We start from the raw sequence: 19,347 nt of genomic DNA, 5'->3' as shown, positions 1-19,347 counted from the left end.
TATATATATATTCTGTTGAGTGAGAGTGTCTTGTGTATAAAACCAATCTCTTTTTCACTTCTGTCAGATACATTCCCTTCTGTCATTTCAATAAATATTGAGCAACTTTTTCAGTTGATTTGCAGGAGTTTCTGGCACCTGGCAATATTGTTAAAAGATAAACCCATCATAACACGAGGCTCAGGGGTGTTATCTTCCATCTGTGAGGTGTTTTCACAGGTAGACCTAATCTGGTCTCCTATGTCAGGGTTTCCCAAACTCGGTTTCCCAAACTCGCCCAACGCAGCTGATTCAAATAACCCATTGGGGGGCAGGACCGAGTTTGGGAAACCCTGTCTTACTTCAATTACACTTTTTATACCTCCAAATATGTTACAATGCAAAATGATTTCTGACCATTTCATTTAGGTAATGTGGTTGTTTTTGGTAGTATCTACGCATTTTAAAGCTGCCTAATCATGTTCTGTGTTAATTGTTTCATTGCTTCCACTATAACACATAGGCCTAGCTGTTTGTCATCCACCGGTGCCGTAATACTGATAAGATACATCTCCTTAAAGGTGTCATCGGCCCAAGTCAGTTCATGTCAGTTATGGCCACATTGCCCCATGCTAACCTGTTAAGGTCTCATACCTGTGTGTCACAAACAGTAATATATGCCATCTTCTGAGATGGTCGATGCTTTGGTGTCATTCTAACTGCACCCAGTCCCATCTGCAGATCTAAGGGACTGCCTTTGGCTTGAGACTACTGGGAGATAAAAAATTGAAAAATCAGTCCTACTGTATGCAGTATCTAACTGCAGGCTATGTATAATTGCCATGTTATTAACAATGGGCCCTAGTTCTCCCGTTGACTTCTTCACCTGCATTATAGATGAGGGGCTGTAGCCCCAGAGTCCCCTAACCCCCTGCTGGAGCCAATCAGGAGGACCCACTCATCAACCTTCTGTGGTGTCCCATGACACACATATGCAAATGTCTGTGAATATCATGAATAGCATACCTTATTAAATGCAGCTGTGCTGTTGTGATATACTGTACATGATAGACATGTGGGAAACGGATCAGAAGAATAACCTTTTAACCTTTTCCACCCTCACTCAATGTAAATTTACCCGCCTTAAGATATGCATAGTATACAGCAGCTCTGCAGGGGAAATTATAATCAGCTCTGAACTGTGTTAATTGACAAGCAAATTTATACCTCTGCTATAAATAACCCTGCTGATGTCTATGAGGCGTGTGAAGAGCATTATCAAATGTCAGAAGGATTGTATTGACTCTGAAGAGGAAGGCTCTGTCTGCTTAGCCTGTGACCTTCTTCCATGATTCATTTCCACCTGTTAGTCTTTCTAACTTTTAATAACAACATGTCTACTCCTGCGTGTTTGGGGCAAGGCGTCACATTTGATGTCTGATTTGATTTATATATTTATTTCTTATTGCCTTCTCTTCCCAAATCCAATTTTAGCTGACATTTCTCATGACTGGAACGAAGAATGACCTTTGAAAAGGACACTTCCGTTCCTGCATGCAGACGGGTGGTGGTCTAGTGGTGTAGGGAGGCAGGCCTAGTGACGGGGAGGCAGGTCTTAATAATGGTTGTTGCCTTCATCCATCTCCCCTACCCCTCTCATCCACCGAGGAAAAGCCCACTCCCAGGCCTGCAAGGCACCTTGGGAAGGTGTTACAGCGGAAGCATCTGCCCCCGACCTTAATGTTGTTCAGAGTGATAATTGCATTGGGGCTTTGACTGCTCTCTCCTTGATCTCTCTCTCATGATCAATTCTCTGATTCAATGAGCCTAACACAATACACTGGCTGAGGAACAGAGAAAAAAAAGTTCCCATGTGCTTTGGTGCAATGCCTGGTTATGAGGTAATGAAGCCTTCATAAGGACTTAATAATTCTTCCCTCTTTATGTTAATAGGGTTCGTAATCCACATCGACAGGCTCCTTCACCCTTCCAACCCTCCAACACCACTCACACAGCACTCTCCGTCTAACACAGAACACATTCAGGCTCGTGGCTACATCATAATTGTACAGATACACTACAGATACGACCGCTTGCCCACAAGGACACACGTAGAGTGACAGCCTGAATGCCTTGCACATAATATACACACACGCTCATATATGGTCATTACACGCATCTATGCATGATCACACACCCATGCATATTCATGCCAACATATAGTGCACCGATGCATTCTGGTCTGGCTCTAGCCTTTTGGGGGCCCTAAGCGAGGTTTGGTTGGGGGGCCCCCCCACCTTTTAGTGTCCCACCTCTTAATGATGGAGAGAACTTTTTTTTCAAGTTAATTTCCTTCAATTCTACACATTTTGCCATAGGGCGTATAGAAAATGTTGCAGTTTCAAGGAATTTCTTTGCAATTCTATACGTTTTGCCATGGGGAGGAGAGAACATTTTGCAATTTTACAACACATTTCATGCAATTCTATACATTTTGCCATTGAACAGAGAGAACAAATGTGCATTTTAACAGATAATTTCCAGCAATTCTACACATTTTACCATGACTTATGCCATGTTAATATGATATCTGAGTGAGAGTGACTAACAAAACCAATGGGGGCCCCCTGGAAGTCAGGGCCCCTGGGCATGTGCCCTGCATGCTCGGTGGGCATTCGGCCATGATTACTACAAGTTTAGATAGCTGGTTAGACGAACTTACCAATAATAAAATTGTTAGCTGATACAGCTTATTGAGTGACTGACATAAGAAAAGAAAAACTGCTGATGCACAACCAAATGTCAGAATTGGAACTTGTGTATTCTACTAAAGTGCATACAGCCTCCCGAATGGCGCAGCGGTCTAAGGCCCTGCATCTCAGTGCAAGAGGCGTCACTACAGTCCCTGGTTTGAACCCAGGCTGTATCACATCCGGCCGTGAATTGGGAGTCCCATAGGGTGGCGCAACATTGGCCCAGCGTTGACCGGGTTTGGCCGGGGTAGGCCGTCATTGTAAATAGGAATTTGTTCTTAACTGACTTGCCTAGTTAAATAAAGGTTAAATAAAAAAATACTAATAATAATACATTTTTTTGTATGTATTTCGCTTATGCCTGGGGCCGGCCCTGTATGCAGAAGATACTGTGTCTAAACAACACGAGTTCTTCCAGAGGCCTCCTGCTCTTCCTCTGCTCCAGTATGCAGCTCTCCCTAAACCATTCCAGTAATTGATTCTGTCTGTGTGACAATCTGAAAGGGATTATTTGCGAGCCAAGAGAGGTTTCCTACAAAATTCCGTTATTGTGTTCCATTTTTAGACTAATGGTGTGAATTTATTTGTTTTTTTTCCTCTGAAAGGCTGCAGCTCACACCATAGTTCCATTCCCATGTGATGCCATTATCTCTTTATCACTGTTACACAGATGGAAGGTGACTGTTAGACTGGGGAGCATCATCTTTTGATGCTGTAAAGGGCAGGTCAACAACTGCAGAAACCATTACTAATCACTACTAATACTCTGTTGTCTAGCAGCCAGAAAAAAATCCTTTGTCAACAGGCCATCTTCATGGGCATACTTTCTTAGAAACACAAGCTTTTTCCTCCTACAGTATACTTGTATCTAATTCCAGTGTCTATATTTGTCCTTCTGAGGGCAGTCTTTGTGTAGAGTTCCCATTTCTCATTAGCGTGTCCCCGTCCTCAGGGGGACAGGCTTGATAGACAGATGGACAGACAGACAGTCTTTTTGCCGGCTCAGTTAGCTTTGGCTCTGGCTACATGTTATTTTCCTAGGACTGGGCTCTTAATACACAGTGTCCAGATGAACTCCTTTGTGTGCCAAGAATAATAACATGTAGAAATAAACCATACAGCCCCTGCTAGTCCCAATGGATACAGCTTTAATAATCTCATTATCAATTTAATGAGGTGATTAGAATGCCAGGGGCCAGGGGTGCACATAGAGTGTTATGGAATATGCTAGTAGCATCCTGAGTCCTCTTGGCCATAGTGGTGCAGTCCTCCTGGCTCCTAATCCTTCAGCTAGCTGGGGGATTAGTTACCATTGTCTCTGGAGACTTGGCTCGACGCGGCTGCTGTAATGCCGGGTCACACACTCTGTCTCTGTCATGGTGGTCGCAGGTCCTCTAAAAAATACGTACAGCTCTGTGTAGGGTTCTGTTCCCTCTGTGTAGGGTTCTGTTCCCTCTGTGTAGGGTTCTGTTCCCCCCGTGTCACAGAAAATGCAAGGTAAAATCATGAGCAGTGGCACGCGTCTTTTTGGCTTTTTCGTTGCCACGGAAACAGGCATGTGCAGCAGCACATCAGTGTTTAGTAGGGTTAGTCTAGGGCAGTAGTTCCCAACCAGGGGTACTAGGATCTCTGTGGGTACTTGGGAAAGGGGGATACCTAGTCAGAGAAGACATATTAGACCACAGGCCTGCTGGTAAAATGCACATAAGGGGGTATTTCTGGGGTACTCCGGGCAGAGCAAAATTCAGTTGGTGGTACAGTACCCGAAAAAAGTTTGGGAACCACTGGCCTTTGGGATCCCAATGCACCCAACCACCAAATGAAGTACTTGCCGAGGAAGCACATTAAGCATCGGGGTAATGTTTCCTGAAATGAAAATAACAATTTTGTTGTTTCATTTGATGCAATCAACCTGGACAGAACTTTTCCTTTGAACCTAAACCATAAAAAACGTAAACAACATAGGCTACCCATGAATCAACTACGCCATAACATGTATAGTAATGATAAAGAATGGTATGAACGGTAAGATTTCCCATGTCTTCACGTGCAATTTCCACCTTTTCCCTCTCAATGATTGAGGTAAACAAAAAAAAAGAAATGACAGACTCCGTCTACCCCGACCCAACGATTTGAAATCCTTGAAAGGGAGTGAATGAGTTCACACTGCACAGGCAACCAGCCCTCAGCTGGGCAATTTGACTCTCCGAAATCCTCAAGCTGAATTAGTCACAGTGGCTGCTGAAGAGCCTCCTCTGCCTGACCAACTGAGGCCGGCTTCTTACCCATAATGTGGGATACTGAGCCTATGCTACCTACCGCCAGGTCTGAGATAGGGAAGGATTTACTGTACAGTAGAGTGATTTCATCTTTATATTTGAGAAAATAGCCCGAACTGCCCATCCTACTGTATGTCTCTATCCATGGTGCTGAAGTAAGAACAGGCTGTGTTTGAATACTGGCACTGTCCATGGTCCTGCAGTAGCGAAGAGCAGGTAATGAGTATGCAGTGAATATTGTACAGCAATGTGGACTATTGACAGCACCAAGAGACATGTGTAGTCCTGCTGCCCATAGATGCTGCCCATTGATCTGGTCTTGTGCTGTCTGTGGTTCTGTATAGAGAGGCTACTGAGAGGTGTGTGTTGTGTACTTTCTCCCTGTCCGTGGTGCTGCAGAGCAAGGGAGCAGAGGGAACAGGTCAGGGACAGGCAGCCAGAGAAGCAGCAGTCCCCAGCTCCCCAGGGCCAGATGAGTGGTAAGACTGCAGTGGAATGCATTGATTATCTGTCAAGCAGGCCTGCTAGGATCTAACCAGGGCAGTGTTAGGGTATTAAGTGATCTGAAGTATTCAATGAATATTGATAATGAGTGGCTGTTCGCCTGGCTCTACTATTAGTGATTCAACCCCCCTGGTGCTCACCGTCTCTTCACAGAGATGGGTCTGGGTTGGAGTGGGCTTGGGTAGCTGGTCCCTAGTGAGCATTTCACTGTGTTAGTTTGATGGTGCAATATTTTCACATCATTGCGTTGATCTTGAGCACAACCTCGTACTTCATACTGTAGCCTACCATTTTTCACTTCTGGAAGCGCATGCCTTTTTCGTATTGGAAGTCGCTCTGGATAAGAGTGTATGTTAAATGACAAAAATGTAAATATAAATATGTTATCAGCTCTCCAGAATACATACAGATCCTTTGGTGAACCACTCACTCTCACTCTACAAGAATGCCTCCATTTCAGGGTTTAACACCTTAGAGCGGTGCTCTGGTGGTTACATGCCTTATCTCACCTCCTTTGTATTGGATTCGAAGGCCTCAGGCCCTCGCTGTCTCTATTTAATTTGTTGTCTTGAAAATGACCAAGTCTGTCTTTATTGGATTGTCAAGTCTGTTCCTTTCCCTCCAGCACCACTTATTCTCTCAGGATTTTTCTGTTTCTTTGGTTTGTGCTTTGTGTTTTCTCTGCTGCTGTTTTCTTCATCCGCCTCGGCCACATAGTCCAGCACTAATACATTTATCCCTCTCCTGTGTTTTCTCTCTCTCCCTCTCTTCTACAGAAACCTATCGAAGAATCCTCTGACCACGTTATCATGGCAACTCTTCCAGAATCTTCAACTCTTCGAGCTGTAAGTTTTTGTACATTTTTCATCTTATTTTATCAACTTGTGCACCCAGAAAAACCTTTCATAGAGCCTGTTATATCCTAATTATGCAACCCATTTAACACAGCCTTCATGGTTTCCAAATGGATTCCCATCTTCTTCCATTCAAAGCCAAGCAACAATTAACTTGGAGAAAATCATTGAAACAGACAAACAACACTATACTTTATTCCCTGCGTCATAACCCTTGATTTAATGGATGTGATGTATGAGTGTGTTAAATGGAGTGTCCAGGCCGGGTGATTCTCTGGTCCACAGTCCAGGTTTTTCTCTGGTCCTTTAGTGTCTCGTTTGTCCAGGAATATACAGGTGTAGGATCTTAATTTGAACGCTCTTTTGTTGTTGAGAATTCTCCTGCATCGCCAGAAATGCAGATGAGCTTTGTGATTTACATAAATTCACTGAAAACCCACACTAACGCACGGTTACATTAACAGTATTGCACTTTTTATATAGCCTACTTTCGGCCAGCTAATAGCCTAACCACCAATAATCAAGCAACATTATAGACTAAACTTTCAAATCCTGCTGCTGCAGGATTATTTTGCTGTGACAATATAGGTCAAATTAAATTCCTACACCTGTATGCGCAACCAGTGTGTTTATGGCCTGAATCTGCTACTTGTTTGGACCTGTTAGGTCCTCCCTTTCGGTAGAATACACAAATTGAAGCCTAGCGTTGATATATGGCCATCGTAGAGTTATTACGCTTGCATCCCCTCCATTCTCTCCAGTCCAGGAATCAGAGTGAGTGCTTTCCCTAAATAGCAGAGAGCCTCAGCCAGGGCCTGACGCAGAGCAAAGAGCAGGGAGCAGGCTAGGCTTTATCATCGCTCAGCTCAGCCCAGGGAGGGGGAACAAATGAAGAGCAGCTGTAAGGTTGTGATATAAATGTGGTATTTTAAGCTATGGAAACAGGGCAGCTCCTCTGAGGAGGCCTATCTTATTTTCATGGTTGCCTGTCCTTTAGAGGCAGAAGGAGGAGGAGGATGTTGTACACGGAGCACTACTTAGGCTAAAAGCAACCAAATACATACAATACTTGAATAATACCAGAGTAAGAATTTCATGGGCAGCAGAGTAGCTGATGATAGGAGTTAGAATGTACAGCTGATTTTTAATGGAATATCTACATAGGCATACAGAAACCCATTATCAGCAACCATCACTCCTGTGTTCCAATGGCACGTTGTGTTAGCTAATCCAAGTTTATAATTTTAAAAGGCTAATTATAAATTCGAAAAAGAAAGTTTCTTTGTTTCTGGCCATTTTGAGCCTGTAATTGAACCCACAAACGCTGATGCTCCAGATACTCAACTAGTCTAAAGAAGGACAGTTTTATTGCTTCTTTAATCAGGACAACAGTTTTCAGCTGTGCTAACATAATTGCAAAAGGGTTTTCTAATGATCAATTAGCCTTTTAAAATGATAAACTTGGATAAGCTAACACAACATGCCATTGCAACACATGAGTGATGGTTGCTGATAACGGGCCTCTGGATGCCTATGTAGATATTCCGTTAAAAAACAGCTGTTTCCAGCTACAATAGTCATTTACAACATTAACAATGTCTACACTGTATTTCTGATCAATTTGATGTTATTTTAATGGACAAAAAAGGTGCATTTCTTTCAAAAACAAGGATATTTCTAAGTGACCCCAAACTTTTGAATGGTAGTGTAGCTGTAAGATGAGAGGGTATACTGACAACATGGAAAAGGTTGAGTGAAGTAGAGACAAATAAGTGTTGTTTTGAAAACACAGATGAAGTATAGACTCTACAGATGGTCATTTTGTTGTGTGAACTTAAATGACCATTCCTTTTGATACCATTGTTATTTCTAGCCATATTTTGACTGTTTGTGTCTTCTGAAGAGTACAGCCTGTTAGAAGAATAAAGAACCTTTCAGTCTGCTTATACATTCTTACAAAAAAAGTTGCTATCTAGAACCTAAAAGGGGACAGCCGAAGAACCCTTTTCAAACCCTTTTTTTCCAAGAGTGTAGTATTTAATCTCTAATTACTAAAACTGTTCAACAAAGGCTCAGTGATTAGCGCCCGACATCACAGCTTGAGCAAAGAGAAGAATCTGACGAAAAGAAGATGAAACTGGTTAGAAATTAGTGCCATTTCCTTCTGACCAATTGGGAACAAAGACATTGATTAATTTCTTATTTTCTGTGGTGTAGAGCCTAAGTAACGACTAATAAAATATAATTCAATGGATATCAAATTTTTTCTTAAATGATTTACTCTCCAGTCCTCTGTGGAATATCGGCACAATGACAAACATAGCAAACACAGCAGGGCTGAGGCATGCGGATAGGCTTCTCAGACTGCGTCCTAAATGGGACCCTATTCCCTCATAGTCCAATACCCAGTGGGTCCTGGTCAAAAGTAGTAAACTAGATAGGGTATAGGGTGCAATTTCAGATGCACCCTGCGTCTGACTTTAAAGCTGAGATCCGCATTAAGGGAAAGATGGTTGAGTCTGTCTTTAAAGCTGAGATATTTTTTACATTCAGCATCACTCCGTCAAGGGAAATATAGTATTATTTCTAACAAAGACATTACATATATTTCAGGATGTTGTGTATCCCTGGAAATAATCAGAATTCATGCAAACATTACAGTTGTGAAAACCTAGCTTGTCCAAAAAAAAGTGGTCTCTTGGCACAGCTTATCCTGGGTATGGGGTAAATTGAGCCGTGGGACAGGGTAAGTTAAGCGGCCAAAAAATGTCTGTACTGAGTTAAATAGTACTACTACCTTTTTAAAACCATGTCTATCTTTATTTCCCAAAAACAATTAAACACAATCACAGTCTCTTTTTTGTCTTTTAATATTTGAAGCATCTTTTAACACAGGCTTAACACCTAACAAACGCTTTGTACTTTTTAAAACACTTTTAACATAGGCCAGGCCCTGTTGTTACCTCATATCCCAGCGATAATGCCTTGCTTAACTTGCCATTGGCTCAACTATTGGCTCAACTTACCCCAAGCCAAACTATATTAGCCCACACAGCTACAAGAATGCACTTTCATGCTAAGTTTAGGACCTCATATTGAAGCTAATAGAGACCCCAAATGATGTATAAAACAATCTTAAAATCATCTACTTTGGTTTAGATACAAGCATCATGAAACCACTAACACAATAAATGAATCTCACTTGGTGAAAATCCGTTTTTTTGAAATAACTTGCATAGTACTTTCTCCATGTGGTTTCTTCCTTCACAGAATCCATGAAATGATGACCTCTTCCTAAATATATGGTCAAATGATTGATTTTGTGTGGTTTCCTAGAAACGAGAGGGGCTCGATATACAGTAGCCCACTCTCCCCTGCTCATGCAATGATGTGCAATGATGTCAGATGGACACAGATTTTTTTTTTTTCAAGTAATGTCTGTTGTTTTAATATCGCAAACGGACGTGGCATTTTCACCGCTACAGATTCCAACTTTAATGACATGTGCTAGCCCGTTGGTCATCATGGTCCCATGCACCCTCTAGGGACCACATCTGTTGATTAAAACTAGACAGGCAGAGGGATGGCTTTTCTTTCCAGGTCAGAGTGCATCAGAGTTATGCCTGTCAGTCAGAAATGGCTGCTGTTGTAGAAGTGTTTCAACTGAAGCACTAAGGCACTGCACAATCAGAGCCCTGTTTTTCACTGGAAATAAGGACAAGTACTTTTTGTTGGCTTTTTAAACGTCAGTAAGGGGCCTCGGGATAGGGCATGGGTCGCAGGATACATCAAATCAAATTTTATTTGTACATTGTACATTTTAAATTTGGCACATACATGTTCTGGGAGATATTCAAATTCATGTAAGATGCAGTAATGTGTAGTAATCATGGCGCAGAAGGCAAACAATTGCTTAATCATTTCAAAGGCAAAACTGACCTGAATTGTTTTGCCATTTTAAATGAGTTGTTGTTGCAGGCCTCAGACACATTGTGTTACATGCATAAAGCCTCGGGGCTAGCGCTGCTGAACCTTGTCGTTTCACTGACTATTTCTGTATGCATGGTTTCCTCTCTAACTGCTTGGAATAAACAAAGCAACAGTAAACAGAGTGATACTGAACGCACAAAGCAATAAAGTGTGAGAGAACAGCAACAGCAGTTCCGTGTGAAAGTCTTAACCACCAGCAGCCATGCCACTCTGTGCTACTGCTTGTGTTCTGTGGTAATTGCTGTCAGCTTGTTTTGGTGCTTGACAGGAAAAAAACAACACAGGGTTACTAGGGTGAAAAGGGAATGTGTGTGTGTGTGTGTGTGTGTGTGTGTGTGTGTGTGTGTGTGTGTGTGTGTGTGTGTGTGTGTGTGTGTGTGTGTGTGTGTGTGTGTGTGTGTGTGTGTGTGTGTGTGTGTGTGTGTGTGTGTGTGGCTCCCTGTTCCCCAGTCCTGCAAGTGTAATCACAGAATGGTAAATGAGCTGTGTGAATGAGGAAGCCTCATCAGGAGTCTTGGTGCTGGCTGGGTGCATACCTGCCAATCTCACTGCTCCCTCCCCTCACCAAGCCCAACTTAGCAAATGACTGAGCTGAGACAAACACACACACACACTCTCACACACACACACACACACACACACACACACACACACACACACACACACACACACACACACACACACACACACACACACACACACACACACACACAGACAAGCGTGCACGCATGTAGACACACACACACACACACATACATGCAAACATGAGTACTCACGCACCCACCGATAGAGAGAGAGAGAGCAGGTAATAAGGAATAGCACTAGCAAGGATGATGGTGCTAAACGTTTTCAGATGACTATCGTATGAATAAAAAACAGTAGAAATGTAGTATAAAAACAATAGAACAGTAGTATAAAAACAGAAGAACAGTAGTATAAAAACATTAGAACAGTATTACAAAAACAGTAGAACAGTAGTACAAAAACAGTAGAACAGTAGTATAAAAAAATTAGAACAGTAGTACAACAAGAGTAGAACAGTAGTACAACAACAGTAGAAAAGTAGTACAACAACAGTAGAACAGTAGTATAAAAACAGTAGAACTGTAGTATAAAAACAGTAGAACAGTAATACAACAACAGTAGAAGAGTAGTATAAATACAATAGAACAGTAGTGCAACAACAGTAGAACAGTAGTATAAAAAAGGAACAGTAGTACAAAAACATTTGAACAGAAGTGCAAAAACAGTAGAACAGTAGCATAAAAAAGGAACAGTAGTATAAAAACATTAGAACAGTAGTACAAGAACAGTAGAACAGTCGTATTAAAACAATAAAACAGTAGAATAAACACAGTAGAACAGTAGTATAAAAATAGTAGAAAAGTAGTATAAAAACAGTAGAACACTAGTATTAAAAGATTAGAACAGTAGTGCAAAAACAGTAGAACAGTAGTACAAAAACAGTAGAACAGTAGTACAAAAACATTAGAACAGTAGTGCAAAAACAGTAGAACAGTAGCATAAAAAAGTAGAACAGTAGTATAAAAACATTAGAACAGTAGTACAAGAACAGTAGAACAGTCGTATTAAAACAGTAGAATAAACACAGTAGAACAGTAGTATAAAAATAGTACAAAAGTAGTATAAAAACAGTAGAACACTAGTATTAAAAGATTAGAACAGTAGTACAAAAACAGTAGAACAGTAGTACAAAAACAGTAGAACAGTAGTACAAAAACAGTAGAACAGTAGTTCAAAAACAGTAGAACAGTAGTACAAAAACAGTAGAACAATATTATAAAACATTAGAACAGTAGCATAAAAAAGTAGAACAGTAGTATAAAAACAGTAGAACAGTAGTACAAAAACATTAGAACAGTAGTATAAAAACAGTAGAACTGTAGTACAACAACAGTAGAACAGCAGTATAAAAACAGTAGAACAGTAGTAAAAAAACAGTAGAACAGTAGTACAACAACAGTAGAACTAAAGTACAACAACAGTAGAACAGTAGTATAAAAACATTAAAACAGTAGTATAAAAACAGTAGAACAGTAGTATAAAAAAGTAGAACAGTAGTATAAAAACATTAGAACAGTAGTATAAAAACATTAGAACAGTAGTACAAAAACAGTAGAACAGTAGTACAACAACAGTAGAACTAAAGTACAACAACAGTAGAACAGTAGTATAAAAACATTAAAACAGTAGTATAAAAACAGAAGAACAGTAGTATAAATACAGTAAAACAGTAGTACAAAAACAGTAGAACAGTAGTAGAAAACCAGTAGAAAAGTAATATCAAAACATTAGAACAATAATACAAAAACATTGGAACAATAGTACAAAAACAGTAGAACAGTAGTATAAAAACAGTTGAACAGTAGTACAAAAACAGTAGAACAGTAGTACAAAAACAGTAGAACAGTAGTACAACAGTAGAACAGTAGTACAAAAACAGTAGAACAGTATTACAAAAACATTAGAACAATAGTCCAAAAACAGTAGAACAGTAGTAGAAAAACAGTAGAACAGTAGTACAAAAACAGTAGAACAGTAGTACAAAAACAGTAGAACAGTAGTACAACAACAGTAGAACAGTAGTACAAAAACAGTAGAACAGTAGTACAAAAACAGTAGAACAGTAGTACAACAACAGTAGAACAGTAGTATAAAAACAGTAGAACAGTAGTACAACAACAGTAGAACAGTAGTATAAAAACAGTAGAACAGAACTATAAAAACATTAGAACAGTAGTATAAAAACATTAGAACAGTAGTATAAAAACATTAGAACAGTAGTAAAAACATTAGAATAGTAGTACAAAAACAGTAGAACAGTTGTATAAAAACAGTAGAAGAGTAGTACAAAAACAGTAGAAGTGTAGTACAAAAACATTAGAACAGTAGTATAAAAACAGTATAACAGTAGTACAACAACAGTAGAACAGCAGTATAAAACAGTAGAAGAGTAGTATAAAAACAGTAGAACAGTAGTACAACAACAGTAGAACAGAAGTACAAAAACAGTAGAACAGTAGTAGAAAACCAGTAGAAAAGTAATATCAAAACATTAGAACAGTAATACAAAAACATTGGAACAATAGTACAAAAACAGTAGAACAGTAGTATAAAGACAGAAGAACAGTAGTACAAAAACAGTAGAAAAGTAGTACAAAAACAGTAGAACAGTAGTATAAAACCAGTAGAAAAGTAATATCAAAACATTAGAACAATAATACAAAAACATTGGAACAATAGTACAAAAACAGTAGAACAGTAGTATAAAAACAGTTGAACAGTAGTACAAAAACAGTAGAAAAGTAGTACAAAAACAGTAGAACAGTAGTACAACAGTAGAACAGTAGTACAAAAACAGTAGAACAGTAGTACAAAACAGTAGAACAGTAGTACAAAAACAGTAGAACAGTATTAGAAAAACATTAGAACAGTAGTCCAAAAACAGTAGAACAGTAGTATAAAAACAGTAGAACAGAACTATAAAAACATTAGAACAGTAGTATAAAAACATTAGAACAGTAGTACAAAAACATTAGAACAATAGTACAAAAACAGTAGAACAGTAGTATAAAAACAGTAGAACAGTAGTACAAAAACAGTAGAACAGTAGTACAAAAACAGTAGAACAGTAGTAGAAAACCAGTAGAAAAGTAATATCAAAACATTAGAACAATAATACAAAAACATTGGAACAATAGTACAAAAACAGTAGAACAGTAGTATAAAAACAGTTGAACAGTAGTACAAAAACAGTAGAACAGTAGTACAAAAACAGTAGAACAGTAGTACAACAGTAGAACAGTAGTACAAAAACAGTAGAACAGTAGTACAAAAACAGTAGAACAGTAGTACAAAAACAGTAGAACAGTAGTACAACAGTAGAACAGTAGTACAAAAACAGTAGAACAGTAGTATAAAAACAGTAGAACAGAACTATAAAAAACATTAGAACAGTAGTACAAAAACATTAGAACAGTAGTTCAAAAACATTAGAACAGTAGTAAAAAACAGTAGAATAGTAGTACAAAAACAGTAGATTAGTAGTATAAAAATATTAGAACAGTAGTACAAAAACAGTAGAAGTGTAGTACAAAAACATTAGAACAGCAGTATAAAAACATTAGAACAGTAGTATAAAAACAGTAGAACAGTAGTACAACAACAGTAGAACAGCAGTACAAAACAGTAGAACAGTAGTATAAAAACAGAAGAACAGTAGTACAACAACAGTAGAACAGAAGTACAAAAACAGTAGAACAGTAGTAGAAAACCAGTAGAAAAGTAATATCAAAACATTAGAACAGTAATACAAAAACATTGGAACAATAGTACAAAAACAGTAGAACAGTAGTATAAAAACAGTTGAACAGTAGTACAAAAACAGTAGAACAGTAGTACAAAAACAGTAGAACAGTAGTACAACAGTAGAACAGTAGTACAAAAACAGTAGAACAGTAGTACAACAGTAGAACAGTAGTACAAAAACAGTAGAACAGTATTAGAAAAACAGTAGAACAGTAGTCCAAAAACAGTAGAACAGTAGTATAAAAACAGTAGAACAGAACTATAAAAACATTAGAACAGTAGTATAAAAACATTAGAACAGTAGTTTAAAAACATTAGAACAGTAGTAAAAAACATTAGAATAGTAGTACAAAAACAGTAGAACAGTTGTATAAAAACAGTAGAAGAGTAGTACAAAAGCAGTAGAAGTGTAGTACAAAAACATTAGAACAGTAGTATAAAAACAGTAGAACAGTAGTACAACAACAGTAGAACAGCAGTATAAAACAGTAGAAGAGTAGTATAAAAACAGTAGAACAGTAGTACAACAACAGTAGAACAGAAGTACAAAAACAGTAGAACAGTAGTAGAAAACCAGTAGAAAAGTAATATCAAAACATTAGAACAGTAATACAAAAACATTGGAACAATAGTACAAAAACAGTAGAACAGTAGTATAAAAACAGAAGAACAGTAGTACAAAAACAGTAGAACAGTAGTACAAAAACAGTAGAACAGTAGTATAAAACCAGTAGAAAAGTAATATCAAAACATTAGAACAATAATACAAAAACATTGGAACAATAGTACAAAAACAGTAGAACAGTAGTATAAAAACAGTTGAACAGTAGTACAAAAACAGTAGAACAGTAGTACAAAAACAGTAGAACAGTAGTACAACAGTAGAACAGTAGTACAAAAACAGTAGAACAGTAGTACAACAGTAGAACAGTAGTACAAAAACAGTAGAACAGTATTAGAAAAACAGTAGAACAGTAGTCCAAAAACAGTAGAACAGTAGTATAAAAACAGTAGAACAGAACTATAAAAACATTAGAACAGTTGTATAAAAACAGTAGAACAGTAGTACAAAAACATTGGAACAATAGTACAAAAACAGTAGAACAGTAGTATAAAAACAGAAGAACAGTAGTACAAAAACAGTAGAACAGTAGTACAAAAACAGTAGAACAGTAGTATAAAACCAGTAGAAAAGTAATATCAAAACATTAGAACAATAATACAAAAACATTGGAACAATAGTACAAAAACAGTAGAACAGTAGTATAAAAACAGTTGAACAGTAGTACAAAAACAGTAGAACAGTAGTACAAAAACAGTAGAACAGTAGTACAACAGTAGAACAGTAGTACAAAAACAGTAGAACAGTAGTACAACAGTAGAACAGTAGTACAAAAACAGTAGAACAGTATTAGAAAAACAGTAGAACAGTAGTCCAAAAACAGTAGAACAGTAGTATAAAAACAGTAGAACAGAACTATAAAAACATTAGAACAGTAGTATAAAAACATTAGAACAGTAGTTTAAAAACATTAGAACAGTAGTAAAAAACATTAGAATAGTAGTACAAAAACAGTAGATTAGTAGTATACAAATATTAGAACAGTAGTACAAAAACAGTAGAAGTGTAGTACAAAAACATTAGAACAGTAGTATAAAAACATTAGAACAGTAGTATAAAAACAGTAGAACAGTAGTACAACAACAGTAGAACAGCAGTATAAAACAGTAGAAGAGTAGTATAAAAACAGTAGAACAGTAGTACAACAACAGTAGAACAGAAGTACAAAAACAGTAGAACAGTAGTAGAAAACCAGTAGAAAAGTAATATCAAAACATTAGAACAGTAATACAAAAACATTGGAACAATAGTACAAAAACAGTAGAACAGTAGTATAAAAACAGTTGAACAGTAGTACAAAAACAGTAGAACAGTAGTACAAAAACAGTAGAACAGTAGTACAACAGTAGAACAGTAGTACAAAAACAGTAGAACAGTATTAGAAAAACAGTAGAACAGTAGTCCAAAAACAGTAGAACAGTAGTAGAAAAACAGTAGAACAGTAGTACAAAACAGTAGAACAGTAGTACAACAACAGTAGAACAGTAGTACAACAACAGTAGAACAGTAGTATAAAAACAGTAGAACAGTATTAGAAAAACAGTAGAACAGTAGTCCAAAAACAGTAGAACAGTAGTAGAAAAACAGTAGAACAGTAGTACAAAACAGTAGAACAGTAGTACAACAACAGTAGAACAGTAGTACAACAACAGTAGAACAGTAGTATAAAAACAGTAGAACAGTAGTATAAAAACAGTAGAACAGTAGTACAACAACAGTAGAACAGTAGTACAAAAACAGTAGAACAGTAGTACAAAAACAGTAGAACAGTAGTACAACAGTAGAACAGTAGTACAAAAACAGTAGAACAGTAGTACAACAGTAGAACAGTAGTACAAAAACAGTAGAACAGTATTAGAAAAACAGTAGAACAGTAGTCCAAAAACAGTAGAACAGTAGTACAACAACAGTAGAACAGCAGTATAAAACAGTAGAAGAGTAGTATAAAAACAGTAGAACAGTAGTACAACAACAGTAGAACAGAAGTACAAAAACAGTAGAACAGTAGTAGAAAAACAGAAGAACAGTAGTACAAAAACAGTAGAACAGTAGTACAAAAACAGTAGAACAGTAGTATAAAACCAGTAGAAAAGTAATATCAAAACATTAGAACAATAATACAAAAACATTGGAACAATAGTACAAAAACAGTAGAACAGTAGTATAAAAACAGTTGAACAGTAGTACAAAAACAGTAGAACAGTAGTACAAAAACAGTAGAACAGTAGTACAACAGTAGAACAGTAGTACAAAAACAGTAGAACAGTAGTACAACAGTAGAACAGTAGTACAAAAACAGTAGAACAGTATTAGAAAAACAGTAGAACAGTAGTCCAAAAACAGTAGAACAGTAGTATAAAAACAGTAGAACAGAACTATAAAAACATTAGAACAGTAGTATAAAAACATTAGAACAGTAGTTTAAAAACATTAGAACAGTAGTAAAAAACATTAGAATAGTAGTACAAAAACAGTAGAACAGTAGTATAAAAACAGTAGAAGAGTAGTACAAAAGCAGTAGAAGTGTAGTACAAAAACATTAGAACAGTAGTATAAAAACATTAGAACAGTAGTATAAAAACAGTAGAACAGTAGTACAACAACAGTAGAACAGCAGTATAAAACAGTAGAAGAGTAGTATAAAAACAGTAGAACAGTAGTACAACAACAGTAGAACAGAAGTACAAAAACAGTAGAACAGTAGTAGAAAACCAGTAGAAAAGTAATATCAAAACATTAGAACAGTAATACAAAAACATTGGAACAATAGTACAAAAACAGTAGAACAGTAGTATAAAAACAGAAGAACAGTAGTACAAAAACAGTAGAACAGTAGTACAAAAACAGTAGAACAGTAGTATAAAACCAGTAGAAAAGTAATATCAAAACATTAGAACAGTAATACAAAAACATTAGAACAGTAGTACAAAAACAGTAGAACAGTAGTATAAAAACAGTTGAACAGTAGTACAAAAACAGTAGAACAGTAGTACAAAAACAGTAGAACAGTAGTACAACAGTAGAACAGTAGTACAAAAACAGTAGAACAGTAGTACAACAGTAGAACAGTAGTACAAAAACAGTAGAACAGTATTAGAAAAACAGTAGAACAGTAGTCCAAAAACAGTAGAACAGTAGTATAAAAACAGTAGAACAGAACTATAAAAACATTAGAACAGTAGTATAAAAACAGTAGAACAGTAGTACAAAAACATTGGAACAATAGTACAAAAACAGTAGAACAGTAGTATAAAAACAGTAGAACAGTAGTACAAAAACAGTAGAACAGTAGTATAAAACCAGTAGAAAAGTAATATCAAAACATTAGAACAATAATACAAAAACATTGGAACAATAGTACAAAAACAGTAGAACAGTAGTATAAAAACAGTTGAACAGTAGTACAAAAACAGTAGAACAGTAGTACAAAAACAGTAGAACAGTAGTACAACAGTAGAACAGTAGTACAAAAACAGTAGAACAGTAGTACAACAGTAGAACAGTAGTACAAAAACAGTAGAACAGTATTAGAAAAACAGTAGAACAGTAGTCCAAAAACAGTAGAACAGTAGTATAAAAACAGTAGAACAGAACTATAAAAACATTAGAACAGTAGTATAAAAACATTAGAACAGTAGTTTAAAAACATTAGAACAGTAGTAAAAAACATTAGAATAGTAGTACAAAAACAGTAGAACAGTAGTATAAAAACAGTAGAACAGTAGTACAAAAGCAGTAGAAGTGTAGTACAAAAACATTAGAACAGTAGTATAAAAACATTAGAACAGTAGTATAAAAACAGTAGAACAGTAGTACAACAACAGTAGAACAGCAGTATAAAACAGTAGAAGAGTAGTATAAAAACAGTAGAACAGTAGTACAACAACAGTAGAACAGAAGTACAAAAACAGTAGAACAGTAGTAGAAAACCAGTAGAAAAGTAATATCAAAACATTAGAACAGTAATACAAAAACATTGGAACAATAGTACAAAAACAGTAGAACAGTAGTATAAAAACAGTTGAACAGTAGTACAA

General features: G+C 37.0%; 1 protein-coding gene across 10 annotated transcripts in view; it reads left to right on the top strand.

The window, feature by feature from the left end:
- Nucleotides 1-19,347, top strand: part of ntrk3a (neurotrophic tyrosine kinase, receptor, type 3a) — a 287,024-nt gene that overhangs the window by 118,241 nt on the left and 149,436 nt on the right. For all 10 annotated transcript variants that reach the window (XR_006757011.1, XR_006757012.1, XM_014124431.2 and 7 more), the window contains exon 4: nt 6,292-6,360. Coding sequence is in view for 8 of the 10 variants with exons in the window: in XM_014124431.2 (XP_013979906.2) it covers nt 6,292-6,360 (69 nt within the window). In the remaining 2 variants the exon portion in view is untranslated. The remainder of the gene's footprint in view (nt 1-6,291; nt 6,361-19,347) is intronic.

Source organism: Salmo salar, chromosome ssa10 (assembly GCF_905237065.1).
Source record: "Salmo salar chromosome ssa10, Ssal_v3.1, whole genome shotgun sequence".
NCBI lineage: Eukaryota > Metazoa > Chordata > Actinopteri > Salmoniformes > Salmonidae > Salmo > Salmo salar.
This window is presented reverse-complemented; position numbering and strand designations above follow the sequence as displayed.